Below are 23,754 nucleotides of genomic sequence, written 5' to 3' on the forward strand. Positions count from 1 at the left end.
TTCAGAGATCAGAGATGGAACCAAGGCAAACATATATAACCAGGTAGAAAGCCCGTCCCAGACAGGATTTAAAAAACCCAAATGTTCCGGTTCAGAAAGCTGCTATTGTGAGTTAAAACTTTAAAAAAATGCTGTTGGGAGAGCTTTCAGCTCTATTCCATGCCATGGTGCCATTGTATTGGTTGCCCATTCTACAGCTCTTGATCAATTCCTTCCTGCTGAATGAGACCTTCTGCTTAGAAAGTAACTGGAAAGTGACTCATTTAATTGAAGATAGCCAGATTTTCTTGTTTCTTAGTCCCCCATCCATATACATATTTTTCCGGTGTAAATGAATGAATGTTCACGTTTGATACAGAGTACTTAAAAATTAAGCAAGATATAGCTTTCTGGTCTAAATATTTTCCTATTTTCTGGGTTGGTGCTATTACCTAAGACTTTTAAATTTTAGAAAGAGTAGAACTGAATATGTAAAAAACCTTTATGTTCTTTCACTTATACAAAGAGCATTCATTGCCATGTGAAAAGGGGCAAGTTCATTGCCAGTCCTGTGTTGTGTTATCTGTTTGATCCAGTTAAATTGTTGAGTCAAGAGGAGAATTGCTAATGAGAAGCCACTGAGACCACTACTGGAGGTTAGCTATTTCTCTAAATTAAATATTAATGAACAATAGGCTTAAGTTAGGAGAAACTGATGCATAGCCAAACTCCTAAATCCACCTAATCTACCCTACAGGAAAATAAAGAAGCTGTTTATTTTTGTAGGTATTTTCCAAACTCACAGAAACTTCCTCCATAGTCTCTGCATGCATGAGCCAGCCCTTTACACAGTCTTAACTTCACCTAGAAAAACAAATCAAAGCAATAAAAATCTCGCTATTGCTATTTTAGTTGTTAATGCATTACCTGTATGTTCTGTTATGGTGTGAATTTCACTGTTACTTTCCCTGTTGCCTTTTGTTTTCTTAGTGTGTGGCGGGTCCCTTACACATTCCCCTAAAGGAAACTTCACTTCTCCTGGCTATAACGGAGTCAGTAATTACTCAAGAAACTTAAACTGTGAATGGACTCTCAGCAATCCAAGTCAGGGAAATTCATCCATTTACATTCACTTTGAGGATTTTTACCTGGAAAGTCACCAAGACTGTCAGTTGGATGTCCTTGAGTTCCGAGTGGGTGAGTTCAATCAAAGAACATGTTTTCTTACTTATCCGTAAGTGTTCTTATACCTGGAGACCACCAACAATGAAGGGACTCAAGTGGCTATAAAAATCTGCATAGAATTCAAAAGACGGTTGCTCAGAAAAAGCTGTATTTCTGTGTGTACCCAGCTGAGGTAACATGCCCTGTGAATGGTGAGCGAATAGAGCAGAGTTTGCAAGTAAACTCTATGTTTCATGTAATGTGAGGCTTCCTGAGGAGAGATTTAGCTTATCTGTGTTCTCTCTCTTTCTCTTTTTGAAAGATTTATTTATTTACTTGAGAGAGTGAGAGAGCACGTGGAGGGGAGGTGCAGAGGCAGGGAGAGAGAGAGAGAACCCACGGGGCTCTATTCCATGACGCTGAGATCATGACCTGAGCTCAACTCAAGAGTCAGATGCTTACCCGACTATGCCACCCAGGCACCCCTTGTCTGTGTTCTCTTGAGGAGTTCAAGTGGTCCTTTCGATGATCTTCTACTACTCAAGGCTTCTTTCCTCACAGACTGAAAATTAGCATAGTCAGACTGTATCAGTGATTTCCTGAATTTATAAGAATTTTACTTAGAAATCAAAAGCAGCTTTGCAATGTACCAGATGGAGAAGCAGGTGGAAGCTATTTGGGGAATTATCGCCCAAAGAGTCAAGTTTGTCTTTAGTTTCATGATGGAAGTAGACTGAGGTGTGTTCAGTAAGCCATAGCTCTTAAGAATTTTTTTAAAAACCTCCCTTCATAAAAGATGAATCCATTTTAGTTCTTTCTGGGAGTTGAGTCTGGAGTCATGGGCGATTCATCAAATTTCCTCCATTATTACAGTGGCACTCTTTTCCTGGTTTGAAAAAGAGAAGTAAGGTAATGTTGCAGAGCATCTGTGCTATTTAAGGTTCACTGAGTTCCATGTCACTGCAAAACCTTATTTTAAAGGAGGCTGAAAGCAGCAGACACTAACACAGTGAGCTGGTGGCAATGTTCTAGGGTGACTATTGAAATTGATGGTGACTTTGAGAACATGGTGGACAGAATTTTCAATGAGAATTTGGTAAATTCTGTGGTCACAGATCAAGTGACTCAGCAGGAGAATTATCCGGGCCCTCCTAAGTAGGTGAATCTAAAGAAGACTTATGAAGGAAATGAAGTTGTAGTTTGAGAGTGTTCTCCATATGATTCTGATAAACCCTCACCACTGCCACCAGGTTCAAAACCACTGGCTTAAAATGTCCATCGACTGATGAATGGATAAAGAAGATATAGTGTATACATCCATGCAAGATTACTCAGCCACTGAAAAGAATGAAATCTTGCCATTTGCAAAATGTGGATAAAACTGGAGTGTATTATGCTAAGTGAAATAAGTCAGTCAGAGAAAGACAAATGTCATGATTTCACTCATATGTGGAATATAAGAAACAAAACAGATGAACATGGGGGAAGGGAAGGAAAAAGAAAATAAAATAAAAACAGAGAGGGAGGCAAACCATAAGAGACTCTCAACAATAGAAAATAAACCGAGGGTTATTGGAGGGGCTAATGAGTGGGGAGATTGTCTAAATGGGTGACAGACATTAAGGAGGGCACTTGATATAAAGAGCACTGGGTATTAAATGCAACTGCTGAATCTCTAAATTCTACTCCTAAAACCAGTACTACACTATATGTTAATTAACTTGAATTTCAATAAAAAGAAAACAAAATACTGGCTTATTGAATTAAGCAGAGCAGTTGTATATCCAATTTCAGTCAGTAAAATGCAATCTTCTCCGTATTCCCGCATTTCAGAGAGAGTTAAAGTACTATATTTTGTTAACTTATAAAATCAATGATATTAGTCTGACAGAATAAATAAAGAGCAGGTTAATTGTGAGCTCTGTAGGTGTTCTGTAAAGGTTAATCAAATTACTGTGAAAAGTAATCTTCATAAAAATACTCAGCTCCAAATCTGATAGTTCTTAGCATAAGTACTGAATATCCTATTCATTACAGTTGATTAAATGCTGTAAAGAAATCATTAAAATTTTAGATAACTATCACTTTTATCTTGTTGATACATTTTGTCACTGTTGGCAGTACATTTTTTACTCCCTAAAAAAGGCACATCCAATTTTTTTTTTAATTAATCATATCTCTGTTTAGGTATGCCAAAATAATTATGAAAACACAAATTGGAACAAAATGGCCCCACAATAGAGAAAGATGCCTATACTAAAAAAAGTGGGGGGTTTTTGTTTGTTTTTTGTTTTTACCCTGTTGGAGGGACTCTTTCTTTTGCCGTTGATAAAGACAAAAAGGAACCTTGTGAAACATCTGCTACTAAATCAGAATTCCAATGTGCATTAATATTACCTTGAAATGTTCTTTATGATTTGTTCCTACTAAATCCATTGAATATATTTCTCAAAAGCTATATAAGTAATGGCATTTGGTGTGCTATTTGTTTCAGGTAATGCTGATGGGCCTCTGATGTGGAGACTTTGTGGACCTTCAAAACCTACAGTGCCCCTGGTTACACCTTATTCTCAGGTATGGATACACTTTGTCACCAATGAACGCGTAGAACATGTTGGATTCCATGCGGAGTATTCTTTTACAGGTAAGACTTGTGATTAAACTCTAAACTCTGGCAATATAATAGATAATAATCTTTTCCATAAAGATTTCACATGTGTTGTGTTAGATTCACTTCTAGGTAGCTATAAGTTTTGTTGCTGATGTCAAGGAGATGTTCTAAATTACATCTTCTAATTGGTTGTTGCCGAAATCCAAGAATTCTAAAATTTTCATACATTGATCTCTAACCCAGAGATTTTGCTATACTCTTAATTAGTTTTGTCATTTTGTCTGTAGATTATCTTTGGTTTTTCTATATAAACAATCATATCTTCTGCAAATGATAATATTTTTGTTCTCTCAACCTCAAAATTTTCTTTTTCTTGTCTTATTTCAGTGCCTAGGTCACCTTCATGTCAAATGGAAGGGATGACCTTCATGTGACCCTGTGACCCTTCAATGTTTTTTTTTTAATTTTTTATTTTATTTCTTTTCAGTGTAACAGTATTCATTGTTTTTGTACCACACCCTGTGCTCCATGCAATCCGTGCCCTCTATAATACCCACCACCTGGTTCCCCCAACCTCCCACCTGACCCTTAAATAGATTGATTTCTCTTAGGGTTTTCATTAAATACTTCTTATCAGATTAAAGAAAGTCCCTTCAGTTGTTAGTGTACAGGGTTTTTTTTTATTCTGAATGGTTGTAAGATTTTATCAAATGATTTCTCTCCATATATTGCAATGATTCTGTTCTCCTCCTTTAATATATTAATATGATAAACTGTATACTGAAAGACTTTTCTCTCATTAAGCCATCTTTTAATTTCCAAGATAAACCCTACTTGGCTATGATGTGTGTTTTGAACGTATTACTAGATATTATTTGCTAATGTTTCATTTTGGATTTGCATCTATGACATTTCAGTTTGTATCTGAAAATTCATTTTCAGACAGCACTGCTCTTTGCTGCTTCTCTGGACCATCAGAATTTTTCTAGTCCCTCTCACTAATATGGCAGTTCTTTTACACCCCCAATATTATGTAGAAGTCTCAACTCCAGCCCTTCCTTATGTGTGGGTCCAAGACCATATGTTCTCCCACATGGTCATCAAGACCTCAGATGCTGACCTCTGGGGCCCACATCTTGGTTCTACATCCTTTCAGACTGACATAGTCTCAGTTTGAGATTGCCCCTCAGAATTTGAGTATACTTAATTTTTTTTAGATTTTGGAAATCCTTTTTTTTTTTTTCTATGAAGTTTGGCTATGAATCAATATATATTTGGTTATGGTTCTAACAAACATTTCTTTGTGTTATAATCAAATGGTTGATTGGGAGAGGGAGTAAGATTGATCAACCATCTTGCCGGTTGATTTTTCTTTATTGGATTGAAAGAAGAGAGCCAGGTTTCAGGAAGCAGTATTATTCATGTGGAAAATAAGACAATTTTACACTTCAAAGATGGATCTGTTCTTCAACTTGCTATGCTGATGTGTACTTTGATAGCTGACTACAGATACAAGTGCTTCTCATCACCTGACAAATTCTTTAGTTGTGGTTTGGACCATATTCTTCAAGCTTGTATTTATTTTTATTGGCCTGTTTTTTGTTTTGTTTTGTTTTGTTTTTTTCAAGAAAGGCAGTGTTATTTACTTCATCCTAGTCAGAGTGTCAGTTATATGCACATCTAATTATTCTCCATTTGTGGTACAGATCATCTTCCTTCTTCTTTGTCCTAAACATAATCCTGTCTTCCCTGTGTGATTCTTTTTAATTCACACTATATGAGATTCTGTTTATTTCTAATCTTCTACCCAGTTTTACTTTGCATTTAACACTTTCATCTATTTATTCATTGACTGCTTTTTTAAAATCATAAAGTATGATGCTATAAGACCTACTTCTTTTGGCTTTGCAGAGGTTTTTTTTTTTTTTTTTTTTGTTTTTTTTTGTTTTTCAGTGGTTTTTTTTTTTTTTTTTTGGTTTGTTTGTTTTGTTTTCTTATATCTTATATCTTAAATAAGGTTAAAATCTCATTTTAGACTGTGGTGGAATACAGCTGGGTGAGAGTGGAGTGATCACAAGCCCCAACTATCCAGCCTCTTATGATAGCTTGACCCATTGTTCCTGGTTGTTGGAAGCCCCACAAGGCCATACCATCACCGTGAGTTCTGATTTTGTTCTAGAACAAAAATACCATGTCCGCTGTGGAAACAGAGTTCTTCTAATAAGCAAGCGATTAGAATAGGCTTTGAGCCTGTGATCAGTTCATTTTCTCCCCCAGAGCTCATTAGAGTACAGACATCTACAAGTATCCAGCAACTGAAGAAATCTCTTTTACAAGCATAGGAGAAGATAGATATAGATATAGATATAGATATAGATATAGATATAGATATGGATATAGATATAGATATGAAATATTCTTATCCAGGAGAGACTTGTAATCACATTCTCGATATGAGTTGCCATCCCATTCCACTGGACTGAAGAGGTTCCTCCTACTGACTCCAGTTCCAGGAAAATTTTCTCCTCTCAAAATTTCCAGTAGAATCCCCAGTAAAGAAAAAGAGAGGAGGGCAGGGGAAAGGTAAATAAGAAACATACATATAAAATTATATAAATTAAAACAAAGTAAAAGGGTTTGTGAGGACCTTATCTAACTTTAGGTAGCTCATCTCACTTACCACTCAGGGTACCTCATTGTCTCTTTTCTCTCCTGCAGCTAACATTTAGTGACTTTGATATTGAAGCCCATGCAACCTGTGTTTGGGACTCTGTCACTGTCAGGAATGGTGGTTCTCCTGGATCACCCATAATAGGACAATACTGTGGAAGTTCAAACCCCAGGACGATCCAGTCTGGTTCCAACCAGCTGATGGTGATTTTTAACTCAGACCATTCAATGCAAAATGGTGGATTTTATGCCACATGGAACACACAGACTTTAGGTAAAAGAAACATTCTGTGTACTTTTTAAATTGATGTGCTTTTTTAATTTATTGATAATTTAATAAGTATGCATTTTATATCGACTCTCTGTTAGACTCAACTCGGGCTATTTACACATGTCATCTCATGTAACAACTTCATAAGGAAGATGCGATATCATACATGTTTTCTCCATTTTACGTGGATGGAAACTGGAGAAAAACGGGTTGATAGTTTTCCCAGTCATGGAGCTAGTCATTGGTAGAGTCAGGATTTGAATAAAGATAGTGGGGCCCAGAAACTCTGATCTTCACACTTCACTATGTTGCCTACATAGGCAGAAGGGCTTGGCATAACCAGAGAATCAAAATTAAAAAATCACAAGTAGTTCAGAATATTTGGATCTTGGAGGCAGAATGCTGAGTGGTAAGCTGAAAGCAAGAAGTTAAGTGGTGCATATCATGAAGAGCCTTGTCTTCTCTATTGTCCCTTGAGAAAGGCAGAGCCATTGAAGAGTTTTGAGCAGCAAAGTGGCAAGATTTGTGACTTAGAATGAGTGCCCTGTAGGTGGCAAAGTATAATAGATTTGATTTCAAAAGGGTAGTATTTTGTGCATATAAAATATAAACCTCATGGAAATTCCCAGAAAATAAAAGAAGTTGCATTGGACGGGTGCCAGGTGGCTCAGTCGGTTAAGCATCTGCCTTTGGCTCGGGTCATGATCCTAGGATCTTGGGATCAAGCCCTGCATCAGGCTCCTTGCTCAGTGGGGAGCCTGCTCCTCTCTCTCCCTATCCCCTCCCCCTGCTTGTGTGTGCATGCTCGCTCTCTCTCACAAATAAATAAAATCTAAAAAAAAAAAAAATTGCACTGCATATTATAGTCAGGATTTCTTTAAAACCTTGCAGTATCACACAGGGTAATTCTTTCTAGAAGAGTCCAAGTTTATTATGAAGGTTTTTGTGGAAGGAGTCAAGCTTTCTCTTATTAAACCACTGGTTGCTGTTGAATGGAGGGTAGTTTTAGGTGAACCATTAGTTTTCCAAGGGTTTAGAAGCAAAAGATACAGGACTACTCTTTGATTTAACTTCATTTTGTTTTGAGTTCATAGTTTTCCTTTTGTCATCTCTTAAGTACATTTTTTAAAAGATTTTATTTATTTGTCAGAGAGAGAAAGAGAGAGAGAGTCCAGGTAGAGGGAATGGCAGGCAGAGGGAGAAGCGGACTTCCCTCTGATCAGGGAACCATCTGTGGGACTCAGTCCCAGGACCTGGGGATCATGACCTGAGCCGAAGGCAGATGCTGAACCAACTGAGCCACCCAGGTGTCCTTCTTAAGTACATATTTTAATGTATAAAATAATTTGATATTTTCTTCCTTTCAATTTATGCCTTATTTTAATCCATCAGAGTTTCAATATGAATGAATCAGATTGTGTAATGGAAGAATTTTCCCCTCCTCAAAATCATTTTCTCTAGTCCTGTATGTTAGAGTAAAATTACCAATGAGTGTAGACTTATATTTTCTTGTATTCACAGTAAAATAAAATACAGAACTTGGGATTGCTGGTTCACAAATACTATATAGCTTCAAGGGGAGTTAAAAAATATTGTCACTGTTTGAAAATAGAATAGGTCTGTCCTCTTTATGGCATGAATTAGTGTCCTCAGGTGAGTTCAGCATAAATGCAACAAAACATAAATAGCCAAAGCTTCCTCTGGATTCAGTTCACCTCACATTTTTTCAGAGTTCTTGTCGTATCCTGCCCCGGAGGCCAGTGACTCCTGTGTAAGGAAAGAGAACCTGAAATCTCACATTTTGAAACTTGTCTCCTTTGGAAATCTTGGGCTACGAAAGTAGTTATTTTCCTCTCAAATTAATGACTTTTCCATGGCAACTTCTCAGGTTGTGGGGGAATACTTCATTCAGATAATGGTACAATCAGATCTCCTCACTGGCCTCAGAATTTTCCTGAGAACAGCAGATGCTCCTGGACCGTCATTACTCACGAAAGCCAACAGTTGGAGATCAGCTTTGACAACAACTTCCTAATCCCCAGCGGTGATGGACAATGTCAGACCAGCTTCGTGAAGGTGAGCGTGCTTGTTCCTTTAATTGGAGCCGAGCTGGTTTTGTGAACATAAACATTTAGACCAGAAATGACTCATTGCTTCTCCAAGTAAGTAAAGGGCAATTTTCTTGCTCGGATTTCTTGAATAAAAATGTGAGAAATCTCAACTATTAGGAGTTAAAACTTGAACCACAACACACATACTGCCCTGTGACTTTTCATTTGCTGGTATGTAGGCAAAGTAACCTAATTAAGGAGATTGTTTTCTGGCCTTATTAAATTGTCATGCATACTTAGGGTTCTTCCTTTCTGTGGAAACTGAAGAGGGAGGGCCAGATTTTTTTGTTGTATCCTTCCTTTCTTTCTTTCTTTCTTTTTCTTTCTTTCTTTTTTTTTTTTTATTTCTTTTCTAGTAGGTCCTCAAGGACAAAAGAAACGTAAGGCCCCGTTACCGGCAACACTTAAAGTATGCTATGAAAATTACAGAAGGCTAGAGAGGTGATTAGTGCCAGCTTCCACAGCAGGCCTCAAAAGCTCACAAGCTGAAAAGAACATTTTACTCGTGTAAAATTATGGCAGTGGGGCAGTCAGTAAGGCTCTGTTTCTCTAAAATGGCAAATACCGCTTATGGGACACCGACCTCACTTCTCTGACTTCTGATTGTGATGGCTGTATGATAAATTCATTCTGACTCTGCTATTTGGATCTCATATGTAATATATCTCCAAGAGACCTTTCCACCTTTAAGTGGAAAAGACATTGGCCTTAAGTTCACATTAGCCTGGACTCCATCCATATCTCTTGCACTTACCACCTGCATTTTCCTCTGTGAGCTAATTAAACATTTGGACTTAACTTCTTCCCCATAAAACAAAGAGAACAATTTGTCCATTAGTAGGACTGTTTTAAGCATTAGAGGTAATATGATATAATAGCACAAATAGTGCTCAGTACTTGGAATATAAAACCATCTAATGAATAGTAGTGGCATTTTACTGTTGATGTTATTATTGTATATCATCTTTCAGATTATGTTTTATATCTAATGGATCCATGCTTACTAGTTGAATAAAAATCCCATACTTTTATAAAATATGTGTCTAATGGAACACATCTAATACAACTCTTCCTAATGGCTTTTTTCATGAAGCAAATGAACTTTCTCACGGACTCTCTCTCATAGACTGAGTAAACTTCAAATGTATAGATGTATGTAAAGCCTTGCAAGTTCATCAGTTGTACAAACGGAATTTGAAAAGTTATTTAGGCCCATTTCTCCTATTGATCGAGTAGGAATACCTCTAACATCTGGCCAAGCCAACACAACTGGCAGGTGATGTCCATTTGGAGCCCTGCTCAAACTAAATGGCCTAGGAAGCCCTCTTCCCCTGCCAGGCCTGAGCCTTCTGATTCTGCCAGGAGACACTGCAGAGGGCAGAACAGCAAGAGAGTCCAACTCCAGCAAGCAACCCTCAAGCTCACACCTTGTACAAAACTTAACTCAAAATAGACCACACCCTAAAATGTAAGGTATGCACTTTTAGGGGAAAATAAATAGCCCAAAATTGTTAAAACCTAGAGATAGATGAATATTTCTCAGACTAAACATCTAAAGAATGATCCATAAAAAGAAAAATTGATAAATCTTACTTCATCAAAATTAAAAATCTTTTAATCTGTGAAAGCCTATGTGAAGAGGATGGAAAGACAAGCCACCAACCAGGAGAAAAGATGTACAAAGCACCTATCTGACAATAGGCTACGATCTAGAATACATACAGCATAGTCAAAACCAACAGTAAAAATACAAAGACTCCAACTGTAATATGGGGAAAAGATTTGAACAGATATTTCACCAAAGAGGATATATAGCATGGTAAATAGACAATGAAAAGACATTCAACATCACTAGCCACTAGGAAAACTGAGAATTTAAAAAAAAAAAAAAACCACAATCAGAGATCACTATACATCTATCATAAGACCAAATCCTGGCAGGGTTGTGCAGAAGCTGTATCACTTACTCATTGCTAGTGGGAATGGGTACAGCCACTCTGAAAATGGTTCAGCAGTTTCTTATAAAACTAAATATGCACTTGCCATAAGATCTAGCAATTGCCCTCTTAGACACTTATCCCAGAGTAAAGAAAATTACGTTGTCATAAAAACCCATATACAAATGTTGATAGCAGCTTTATTTGTTGGTAGCCCAAAACTGAATTCAGTGCACATGTCCTTGAATAGGTGAATGGTTAAACTAACTAGCACATACCTACCAGGGAATGCAAGTCCTCAGTAAAATCAAACCAACCCTTGGGGCGCCTGGGTGGCTGAGTGGGTTAAGCCGCTGCCTTCGGCTCAGGTCATGATCTCAGGGTCCTGGGATCGAGTCCCACGTCGGGCTTCCCTCTCTCTCTCTGCCTGCCTCTCTGTCTACTTGTGATCTCTCTCTGTCAAATAAATAAATTAAATCTTAAAAAAAAAAAAAAATTAAACCAACCCTTGACAGAACAATCATTTGGATAAATCACCAGGGAATCACACAGAATGAAAACAACTGATACCCAAAGGTTACATAGTCTCTTGTTCCATTTACGTAACATTTTTGAAATCACAATAGTTAGAAATGGAGGACAGCCATAGTTTACAAAGATGGGGGTATGGGAATGAATTGAGTATGATTATAAAAAGGGCAACTCTAGGGACCCTTAGGGTGTTGGGACTCTTCCTTGTCTTGAACCTGGTGGTAGATAACTAAATACACACACACCCACACACACATGAGTATAAGTAAAACTGAGAAATCGAGTAAGATCAGTGGACTGCATTAGTGCCAACATCTTGGTTATGTTATCATACTATAGTTTGGCAAGATGTCAGTGTTGGGGGACACTGGGGAATGTGTACAAGGGATTTCTCTAGATGATACCTTACAACTGCCTGTGAATCTGTAGGTATCTTAATAAGCAATTTTTTTAAATTGAATGATAAAACATCATGTACAGCCAGGCTGAATTACACAAAACCTTAAGAAAAGCCAGAAAGTGTTTGACTTAATGACAACTTCTTGGCATTCTTTGGTCCCATATGGTTTTGATGAGTCCTGGGTTATAAAGGCAATGAAACGAGCTCTTGAGTGACAAGGCAGCAGGAAATATTGACTAACTCTTCACCATTATTATCATTACAACACTTATATTCCTGGGCCAAAAGGTAGGATGTCAGATCCATAATTAATGACTTCAGGAAGTTCTTGAAATTCTTAATTAAAGCACTTGAGATTCTTCACTAAAAGTTCTAGCTGTCACTTCGTCTTTCCAGTAACGTTGTATGCAGACATCTATCTCTCAGTAAGGCGAATGTATAATTTTTAAAAATCTGAATAGAAAATTTCTGTAAAGTTGGGGCGCCTGGGTGGCTCAGTGGGTTAAGCCGCTGCCTTCGGCTCAGGTCATGATCTCAGGGTCCTGGGATCGAGTCCCGCATCAGGCTCTCTGCTCAGCGGGGAGCCTGCTTCCTCCTCTCTCTCTCTCTGCCTGCCTCTCTGCCTACTTGTGATCTCTCTCTGTCAAATAAATAAATAAAATCTTTAAAAAAAAAAAAAAAAAAAGAAAATTTCTGTAAAGTACTTTCCTGGATAGTTAAGACGATGGAGGAGGGGAGGGACGAGTTAAAGGAGATATTACTGAAATTTGGAAGTATGTGTTTCTTTCCTAAGACCTTTTTGATTTTAGCTATTTGACTGAATATCTGTGCCTTTGTTCTTAGTAGCTCCCGTGACAGAGCCCTCCTATATCTAATAAATGACAAACATCATTCGACTTCAGTAATATAACTAACAGCTGGATGCCCAGTGTTTGAAAATCACTGGATATGACAGGGCTTGAAAGACTGAGAAATAGTAAATCAGCACTATCTAGGAATCAGTGCCGATTCACACCTTTTCTTCTAGACTGATCTGCCCACAGAAATGTTTTTAATGGCTTGTTATTTTATGGCTTTCTTTGAGGAATATTCTTAAAAGTGATGTGGTCCAATGAGTAATTTCACAGAATTGGATGTGAAGAAAATGTTGAATAGGCAAGTCAGACTAGTCCAAACCCATTTTATCTTCTTAGGCTAGTTAAGAAGTCGGGGGTGAGGATGGGGCTCATTCTGTGCATCAAAGGATGTTTAGAGTTTCCCTGGCCCCTACCCACTCCGTGCCACCCCGCTCACCAAATATTGCCATCAAAAATGCCTCCAGACACTACCAAATATCCCTTAGGGAAGGCACGATTGCTCCTTGTGGAGAGTCACTCAACTGCCTGGGTCTTCCCTGGTGAAATGTGTTGAGTGGTCTCTTTGCCCCAGGCATGTGTATGTCTTCCCCTTCCTACCTGTATTTTCCTCGAGTGACTCCACACCGTAGATGCCATGCTCTCATGCGTGAACGACTGCAAAATTCTCCTGGCTGAGCTCCCAGCGGCCTCCCATTTCTTCCTATTGTCCCCACTGCACTGATTTCCAAAACCAAGTATCCCAGAGCCCGAAGTTTTCCGGTGGCCCCTCGCCATTTCAGGACGGTTCTCAGATCCCTCAAATGCCCTGAGGCTCCAGGCTGGCAGGGACTCTGCAACCTCCCTGGCAACAGACACGGTTCCCAGTCCATCCTTTGCAGTAGCCCCGCCCCTTCCTGCCACAGGGGCTTCCTCAGGCAGCCATCCCTGCCCAGACCGGGGAAAAGCCCCCTGTTATGTTCTCTCCATAGATAGCTCAGATACTGCTCCTTTCCTAGTTGGAACTCTGCATTTAAATTTGTGATTTTATGAGTAACATTTTCCCCTGAGGATCAGCTTGATGTGGAATTCCGATGCCCACAGTTCATTCCTTAGCAGCTACTTTTCAAATGGGTATATGAGCTAATTCTTTTAGAGCGGCCGGACCAATTAAATGACAGCCTGGGAGCTGCCAACCCAGTTTTCAGTAAATAGCACACCGTGGCTGAATCTCATCCTTTCTTCAAAATGAACACTGCCAGGAAGTCTTCTGCGATTTATTCCAATTCATGCTAAGTACATGTCTACTGGGAATTCATGTCCATTTTCCTCATGCTCTGCAAATACTTTGACTTCCATGGGTTTCTTCTTGGTAAATGTTATCCACTGGCGACCCACTGTGTGCCATCCCCCCCGAACGAAGTGTGAGCCTCACAAGGAGCCCACTTCGCTGCTCAGCCTCCCTTGATGCCTCCTAATCTAAGTTAGCCAGAGCGGGCCAAGGAGAAAGTAGGAGGAAAATGAGTGGTGGTTGATTTCTCTTAGCAGTCACTGCCTAGCTATACAAAAATGGCACAGTCTCCTTGGAAGAGTCGGGAATGGGAGATGCTGTTAAAAAGCAGCTTAAAAACACTATTCTCAAAAGAAAATATTACAGATTTGCGTGCGTTTTATTTGCTATTGTGTTTAGGTCTATATACGTCCGAGTTCCATTACTTTCCAGCCTAAGCACGTTTAAGTGTGGGCAGGGGAACACCTCAAGCATTAAGTCATGTTTGTGGCTCTGCTAGGTGTGGGCGGGGACTGAGGAAGTCGACGACGCCTTGTTAGCCACCAGCTGTGGGAGCAGGGCTCCCGCGTCCATCCTCACGCCAAGAAATGCGTTTACGGCTGTGTTCCAGTCTCAGGAAACCCCAGCTCAGGGCTTCTCTGCATCCTTTGTGAGCCGTAAGTAGCCCCCCAAACCACAGTGGGAGGTCCTTGAGAGGGTGGGGCTGCCACAGGATGGCTTGCGGGGTGGGGGTGGGGGAGCTGTGCCAGGGTTGGTTGGAACTGGGGGCCCTAGGGAGAGAGCGTGGGCCAAGCACCTGATCCCCAGAGTACACCCTTCCTTCAAAAAGCAGTGAGAGTGGAACTGAATTCAATGACAGGCCAGTTGAGAGATGACACAGAAGGCCCGAGTGCTCCTGGTGGACATCTAAAACTGAGCCTAAAACCCAGAGTGGGCAGGAAGTAGACAGAAGCCCATGAGGCTGGTAATTAGTAGGTGATCAGAGTGGCGGGTGAGCAGCACCTTGACCTTCCCATAGAAATCAGAGCCCACTGATTCATTGTCAGGCCTCACTAGACTCCCCTGAAACTCACCCGGTTTCCATGGGTGAGGACTTCCATGTGTTTGCACTCATCCAGATAACTCTGCAAGGGAGTCGACTTTGGGAGCCACTTTCTCCAGGATTTTCTCTTCCTTCTCCAATTACTGCTCACAGACTAGATTTGTGGGGAATGGATTGGCTTTCAGGTCTGAGAAGCAATGATGCGTGCCTGTTGGCTGAGTTCAGTCAAGTAGCCACTCATTTGCAAACCGCTGCTTATGAAAAAGTCTAATGAAAGGAATTAGAGAGAGTGATGCGGTGAATAGGTGTTTCAGACTTGAATGAAGGACGGGGTAGCGGAAAGGGAAGAAGGAAAGGCCAGCCCAGGCCTAATGCCAGGGCCGCCCTCGCTGGGTTCCTGTGCATGTATATGTGTTCATAATTGTGTGTTCTGATATCAGTTTAGAAGGATATTGGTATTTTCCTCTGTGATAGGTCAGAGAGCGATATGGATTAACTAGTTAGTGGTTATATGAAAACAAATGTTATTTTAGTGGTAATGATGTGAAATGTTGGGGCTTGGGAACTAACAGTCAAGAGAGAATTCTTGAGATGTCTTCGGTGGGCAAAAGGTATTTTATTAAAGCACCGGGACAGGACCCATGGGCAGAAGGAGCTGCATGGAGGCTGTAAGGTAAGGGGTGACTGTTATGTAATTTCAAGTTGGCAGGGAGTTAGGGATAGCAGAGATCTCTAAGGAATTTGGAAGCAAGGTTTCCAGGACCTTAAGGAGTCATTTATTACTGTCTGCTGTAAAACCTTAGTCATGAAACCCTTCAGCTGTCTATCAGTGGGCCATATGTTTGGAGAGTGATTGCTAACATATATCTTGGGGATGGGGAGAGATAAAGGGATGTTTCCAAGTGGATTTTCATATATTAAAGAAGACTTACAGGATCCCGGAGGGCCAGCTAATGTCAAGCTAAAGTGTTTTTTTGCCTCTAGCAAAGTATTAACATTGAGGCAGCTGAGTTCCTGGAGGAAGGTCACTCTGTCTCAAGTACTTGTCAGTGGGCTGCAAGTTGGAAGGAAGTTTCATTTTTTCCTACATTTCTTTTGCCTTTGTTCTCCACATCAGTAAGAGGATGATTCTCTAATCCTGACACCAGGGAATCATTCATGTGAGAACTTGATAAGAACGGACATGGGTAAATTCAACATTTTTAAAAATAGTTTGGTTTTGGGGGGCCAGATTATAATACTAATGAGAATACATAGCTTCCTAATATTATTATAAGATACTTTAAAGTCATTAAGTGGCAGGCATCTGGGTGGCTCAAAGTCAGTATAACATGTGTCTCTTGATCTTAGGGTCATGAGTTCAGGCCCCACATTGGGCATGGAGCCTAGAAAAAAACAAAAACAAAAACCCATTAAGTGGTACTCACCAGAAACAAACCACTTCATCTGTTTTATCTCTTTATCTACATGAACCATATTCAGTCTTTGCTCAGTTTTCCTTTCCATATTATCTTCAAAATAAGTGGCAATGATTTTGTGGTAAAGTTGCTACTACTTAGCCCAAAACTCTGCAATATATTCTAAAACATAAAGAATGTTCTCATTTTGTCTGTATGTTTATTTTAAAATCAGAGCTCCATCCTCTTAGTTACTCTTTCTTCCCGTTGGAGTAACTCAGGGAATATGTCTCTAGAGAATTTGAGTTTTTCCCTCACTGATATGAAGAAGATACTACACGTGAGAACAATTGTTCTGATAATGCCCTTTTCTTCCCATGTAGGATGTGGAGGTAATTTCACAAACCCTTCAGGTTACATCCTTTCTCCAAACTACCCAGAGCAATATGACAACAACATGAATTGCACCTACTTCATAGAGGCTGGTCCTTTGTCCCTGGTCCTCCTGACTTTTGAGTCTTTCCATCTGGAAGGTAAGTTTATTCTTAGGTAAATTACAATTGATTTTCTCTTTTTAAGATTTATTTGTTTGTTTCAGAGAGACAGAGAGAGCAGGACCAGGAGGGGAAGAGGGAGAGGGGAGAGAGAATCTCAAACAGATTCTGCACTGAGCCCACATCCTGATGTGGGTCTCAGTCTCACGCTCCGGAGATCATGGCCCAAGCTGAAATCAGGAATGGGACACCCATGGTCTGTACAATCCAGGCGCCCCCAAAAACTGATTCTTAATAAATGAATGAGTGATAAATGAGGGAGAGTTAGTGTAAAATCGCCATTTGAAGAAAATATTTAAAATGTCACAGAGTATTTTTGATGTACACTTGATTAAAATTCCATCCAATTTTTTAAAAAAGATTTTATTTATTTATTTGACAGAGATCACAAGTAGGCAGAGAGGCAGGCAGGGTGAGAGAGAGGAAGGGAAGCAGAATCCCTGCCGAGCAGAGAACCCAATGTGGGGTTCAATCCCAGGACCCTGAGACCATGACCTGAGCTGAAGGCAGAGGCTTAACCCACTGAGCCACCCAGGCGCCCCAAAAAATTCCATCCAATGTTTTAAAAACATGTATACCATTCTACATATTCCATCCGGAAGTGAGAAAGTAACGTAAGAGCTTTAAGAACACAAGCATCATGTAAATTGCTTAAAGAAAAAAAGTCTGGAAGGTATTACATGTTAATAATTGTTTTCAATGTATTCATTTGTGCTTTGTGCATACACACACCTGCACGCATGTGTAAACACCGAACACTAACAAGAGAAACTATCTTACTCAGAGTAGGTGCTCAATAAATGTTGAAAGTATGAATAAATAAATATAATAAATGCACTCTAGTTTGATTCAATGTTACCATGGGACCCCTTTCACCTCCTTTCTGTCTTTGATCTTCAACAATCCCATAGGGATTGTGAACCCCCTAACCACAAGTGTCCCTTTGGGTTCATCCCATAGCTCCAGGAAATGGGATATTGTCAAAGGGGGTGGTAAGCCTGTTTGTTTGGGCTGGCTCTGACCACAATAGACAACACTTGATGTTTTGTAGCTGCTGGGACACAGTTTAGAAAAAAACATCTCTTCAAGTAGATGGGTATTTTTAACCATTCAGTCATTTAATATTTTTTACAAATTAATTTTCCATTTCTAAATTATGCTTAGTTTCTAAATTTGTCAAGCTACCTCTGCATAATCAAAATTTATTTCTCTTTGGGTTGGGTCTCCCTTGCCAGTGAAAAGTTACAGTGAGCAAAATTTCCTACAGTATTCAGCATTCAGAAAATTTATGTTTCATGAAAATAGGAATGACACGTCAGTACTCACACACTGATAAATCATACAAAGCCTCTCTCACCTTTTCCTTTTTCTGTGACCTCCTTTTCCTACATCTCTATAAGATGAAATTTTGGCACATGTGTTAGCTAAAATGCCAAGTATGAATCAATGTGTCACTATAAAAATGGAACATGAGGGGCACCTGGGTGGCTCAGTGGATTAAGCCTCTGCCTTCCGCTCGGGGCAAGATCTCAGGGTCCTGGGATCGAGCCCCGCATCGGGATCTCTGCTTTGTGGGGAGCCTGCTTCCCCCTCTCACTCTGCCTGCCTCTCTGCCTACTTGTGATCTCTCTCTCTCTCTCTGTCAAATAAATAAACAAATAAATCTTAAAAAAAAAAAAATGGAACATGAAGTAAAATACATCTTTTCAGCTTTTGCTTGTACAAAATTCCAGTAATATAAAAATGCATTCACAATATATAAAGTTTTAGGGGAAGGTAAAACAGTTTATCTAAAATGATCTAATGTTCTATTTAAGAAAAAGAGATGCATAAGGCTATTAAGCATTACTGTAAAAATTATTACCCCATACATACATTTATAGGTGATATGTATTTTCTTTATACCTCTTCTGTTATCTTTTTAATCAGGGAAAAGTTATCTGTTTTTTTTTAAAGATTTTTGTTTATTTATTTGACAGATCACAAGTAGGCAGAGAGGCAGGCAGAGAGAGAGGAGTGAGCAGGCTCCCCACTGAGCAGAGAGCCCAACGCGGGGCTCGATCCCAGGACCCTGGGATCATGACCTGAGCTGAAGGCAGAGGCTTTAACCCACTGAGCCACCCAGGTGCCCTGGGGAAAAGTTATCTTAATGATAGGAAGAAAGGATGTGACTTGGATTGTGCATTTGTTCTCATTAAATTACATAAACACAAGAATGTCATATGTCAATATCATTTAGGCTAAAAAAGGAGACGTTGGTAAATACACTACATACCATAGCCACGGAAAACATTGCCAATACCAATGGTGTACGTATTATTACAAAGAAACCTATACTGACCGTAACAGTAGCTCCTGAGTTCAGCTGACCAGGTGGGATTAAGGGGCAAGCATACTCTGGTGGAACACTGAGTGTGGGGAGTGGTAGGAGAGAGCCCAATATTTTAGGATGGATCTTGCTGCCAGGTCAGCCATGTACTAGTCATGTGACTTTGTGCAAATTAATCTTTCACAATCACTTGAATTTTTAAAAATACGGAATAGTAGTTACAGTAGTTATAAAAGTCAGATCATGCTTGTAGAAGCCTATTTTGTGAACTGTCATTGATGAATGCCCACTGTTTTGTTATTTTTGCCGCCACCAGTCAAGATCTCCAGACACACCCTTACTATATTGCCTGCAAACAGGTGCTTAGCTTTTCCAGATTGAGGTATTCCAGATTGGCTAACCCTCACTCAATTGAAGAGCTGATTTTTTAAAATATGATAACTTTCTGATAATGTCTTGTGACATTTCCAGTGTTAAAGGTACTCAGCTTGTTTAAGTGAGTAATTTCTGGCTATAGAGTAATTGGATTATGATAATTCTCAAAATAGGCAACATTAATCAGATTTATCTTATAATTAGATTCTTATCACTAATCAGACCAATGCTGATGTTCACTGAATAGTATTAACAAACTAGAGATTTATTTGCTACAGTGAAAATAACTTTCTGCCCCTTCTAAAGTGAGCCTGAGGAATTGATCTTCAGGATGTAGTAATAAGACTGAAGATTGTTCCCAAGAAAAACTCAGTTTTTCCCAGAAGCCTTGGCCTTTCTAACTGCTCTAGGCCAAAGGAACTATTTCTAAAAGACTCTAACCACATGTCTAAACATTTCTGAGCGCAGCGTGCCAACAGAGCCCATGTTGATCTCAGCAGAGATGAGGGTTCCAGACCTGTTCTTTTGGTGGGCCATTAATGCGAAAGGTAGATCTAGCAAGAAAAAGATGGGCTATCCCGGGCTGCAGAATACAATGGGAACAGAGACTTGTTCATATGTCATGTCTCCCAAATACTAACAACTTGTTAAGAAAGGTTTTACCAGTCAGGTTATCATTCTGATTATTGAAGCGCACGCTGGTGTTTTCACCATAGGAAGATTACAAAGGTTTAGAGACCTACATTCCACTAAAAAGTAAGTTGCTCAGAAATTGTATGTTATGTTATGTTATGTTATGTTATGTTGGCCTAAGTTTCTCATCATGATTATTCCAATAATAGTCATTGTATGAACTATGGACTTCTCATCTTTTCTGTATAATCACTTATGAAGTATAAAAATTCCAGTGAAATCAATTAAAAGTCATGGAAGAAATTTCCATTTGATCATTTACAAGGCAACTTTTTTTTTTTTCCTGAATATCATCTCTAGATTGAAATGGCTCTTGGTAGTCTTAAAAGTGGCTTCACAATTTCTAAAATATGGTAGAGAAATGACAAATTTAAAATGTTTCTTGGGGCGTCTGGGTGGCTCAGTAGGTTAAGCCGCTGCCTTCGGCTCAGGTCATGATCTCAGGGTTCTGGGATCGGGTCCCGCATCGGGCTCTCTGCGCTGCAGGGAGTCGGCTTCCTCCTCTCTCTCTCTCTCTTCCTGCTTCTCTGCCTACTTGTGATCTCTCTCTGTCAAATAAATAAAATCTTTAAAATGTTTCTTGTGGTCAAAAATGAAACCCCAGAAACAGACAAAAGCTAACTACAAAGCATAAGAGAGAAATTGTCACTGTTTGTACATATTTTGAATCAGAGATTATTAAATTTTATTTTATTAATTTTATTAAAAATTATTTTCCCAAATACTGAACAGTCAAAAAGTGTATTTTTGTGTTTTCATTATTCATATGCCCAAGTAGATGCCTTGAAGTTGCTGGGGAAGATTATAGACGATTTATTTTTACTCTTTACTGTATAGATAAAGCACTTAGCAGATGAGGTAGTCTATGTCAAGTGACTGCCTTCTATATCTTGATTCTTTTGTCATTAAAATTCAGTAAAAACACTGATTCACCTTGGTGACAATGAGAAGCTTAGAAATTCTTCACTAAAAAATCCTACATCTAGGCAAATTCTAAACTCAGTTTCTCTCAGATCCAGAGTAACTCTTTCTTTCCTTTTTTTCTTTTTAGCATGTTATAGTAAAAAGGAGTTTAAATTGCTTTTATAAAAGTTACTTTCTTACAGAAATGTGAAATTCACAGTCCCTATTAACTGAATTTGTCCTTTTAAGGGCCATATGACTGACTATCTTGGTGGTTTTATCCATCGTTTCATGAATCCTCTTTCATCTAAGACTTGATTTATAATGAGATTACAGAATCTCCAGACGCTTTAATAAATATTCTCCCAACACAAGTCAGAGTTCTTAGTTTAGCTGCTGTGGATTTAATATATTTTATGTGCATTTTATTTTAATTTATTCCTTTTCAGTGTTCCAGCATTCATTGTTTATGCACCACACCCAGTGCTCCATGCAGTACGTGCTCTCCTTAATACCCACCGCCAGGCTCACCCAACCCCCCACCCTCCAGAACCCTCAGCTTGTTTCTCAGAGTCCACAGTCTCTCCTCTCTTAATAAGAATTGAATGGTAGAGTAGTATCTTAGCACAGACAGTGGAGAGAAACAGAAGGACAGCTGTTTTTGCTTGCTGTCCTCTAGAGATGGCCTCAGAAGCTCCGAAGAAAAATAAGTCTAGATTAACAGAGCAGCCAGATGGGAAGTCTTTTGTAATATTTGCCTGACTTTTAAAAAATTAGCTCAGAAGTTCTGCTTTACAGTTTACACCTGATATAAAGCTAAAATGGAAAAAGAAAAGAAAATTTAGCTTTAGATTTTTCCTTTTGCCCTTTTTCCCACCAAAAATCAGGTTTTGTCAGTTGTCTTAGTTCACATTTCCCCCACCATGTAATCTAAGTTGCTTTTTTTTTTTAAATGGCATTACCTAGCTACTTATCATTTCTTCTCTTTGCTTTACTTAACTATTTCTAAAGAAATCAGAATGTAGGCACAATTCACAATTTATTATTTTAGAAACCATTGGGCAGTGCTTCTTTTGAAATAGTTCCTACTGATGATTTATTAAAATTGGCCAGACCCTAGAGCAGACAGTGCAGTTATGTGGGATTCCTTGCTTGCCCGTGTAATAAGACTTTGGTCTGCACACCCTGTGGAACTTAGTTCTACGCTGGCACATGCTTCTCTGTCCCACTCGATCATTCCTCATTGAGCAATCCAGTCTCCAAGCTACTGTTTAATTGGGATTTGCCGCCCCCTAATTCCTGTATTTCTCCCTAGAGCCCTTTACTGTTTACTGCTAAGAGTTGATCTTAGCCACACTATTAAAATATTTCAACCCAAATGATCTCCCCCTATTCCTTAGTCCTCTTCCATATCTCTGCCTCTCTGTCTATGGCTCTAGAGAAAAATTGTACTCTGAACCTAAATTTCACCAGTTTATATTATTTGCTGAGTTACTCCTTCCTGGTTTCCTTTCATTTCTCTTCCAAGTTCTTGGAACCATGATGGAATTCAGAATTGAAGGTTCCTCTGTAATAAAGTCTTGAAGACTATGATAAAAATTATATTTCAATACACTGGATAGAGCCTTACCCATTTCAAACAATAAACATCTCTTAAAAGTTTTTTAGAAGGATGGAAAATAATCATAAAAACAAATCCTGGAGGATAGATTCATACCTCAATACCTCAGAGATGTCAAATCAAATTACTTACTGAGGATAGAATTAAGAATGACTGGAGTTCCTTTTTCCATGACATGGGTTCTCATATGTCTAATAACTATTACTTCTCTGCCATAAATTCAACTTTAGTATTTATCTTTGTCCTTGAAGAACTTTTTCAAATCTTGACTAAATTCCTTTTTCCTCCCTGGAAGGCAATCATGCTAGTTGTCTTTAACTATATTCCACTTGAGCGTTTTGCGTATATTTTGATCACATACTCAATTGGTTCCCCCTATGATTATGGAAAAATGTTTAATATCATTATTTTCTGATGACTGTGGTCTTTGTCACCAAGTATCTTGTCATTGAAGAATTGGCGTTGATCTCTTTGCTCTAATGCAGTGATGTGAAAAATAGAGCTTGAGAAAAAGATGTATATGTGTGAATGACTTTATGCCCCTTGACACAGTTATAGCTCATTTTCTTGTATACTACCTTGCTTATGCTAAACCTTGATATGCTCTTAGACTTCAGATAATTTTAAAAATTCTGATATTATGTAATACTTGACTTTTTATGGGTAAAATTTGGAAGGACATCCTACCTTAACAAAATGACTGTTGGAAAAGATATAAGAATATCTCATCCATCAAGCAACTTGCTAAGTATCATAACTTTTTCAATTTTTTTGAGTCAGGCTGTGTGAATGAGCAGATCATTTTGATTGGTGTAATGGATACTCTCTTGCCATCTACAAAAAAAAAAGAAAGAAAAAAAAAAGAAAGAAAAGAAAAAAGATAAAAATCCTCTCTCAACTTCCTCTGCCTCTCCCTTGCCCAACTTCCTTATTGTTGAATATGGATCTTTTATAAACACTTAATGAGTTTTGGTTGTGTTGATATTAGATATACCACTGCTATTTCATGAACTTTCTAGAACTGGACTAGTTCCTTTAATAT

The 23,754-nt window shown here is 38.9% G+C and overlaps 1 protein-coding gene across 1 annotated transcript in view; it reads left to right on the plus strand.

Moving 5' to 3' along the window:
- Window positions 1-23,754, plus strand: part of CUBN (cubilin) — a 258,604-nt gene that overhangs the window by 187,302 nt on the left and 47,548 nt on the right. The window contains exons 50-56 of the mRNA XM_059404241.1: window positions 970-1,176; window positions 3,638-3,787; window positions 5,790-5,911; window positions 6,473-6,698; window positions 8,584-8,771; window positions 14,298-14,454; window positions 16,621-16,770. Coding sequence (XP_059260224.1) covers window positions 970-1,176; window positions 3,638-3,787; window positions 5,790-5,911; window positions 6,473-6,698; window positions 8,584-8,771; window positions 14,298-14,454; window positions 16,621-16,770 — 1,200 coding nt within the window. The remainder of the gene's footprint in view (window positions 1-969; window positions 1,177-3,637; window positions 3,788-5,789; window positions 5,912-6,472; window positions 6,699-8,583; window positions 8,772-14,297; window positions 14,455-16,620; window positions 16,771-23,754) is intronic.

This window comes from Mustela nigripes, chromosome 6 (assembly GCF_022355385.1).
Source record: "Mustela nigripes isolate SB6536 chromosome 6, MUSNIG.SB6536, whole genome shotgun sequence".
NCBI classification, from domain to species: domain Eukaryota; kingdom Metazoa; phylum Chordata; class Mammalia; order Carnivora; family Mustelidae; genus Mustela; species Mustela nigripes.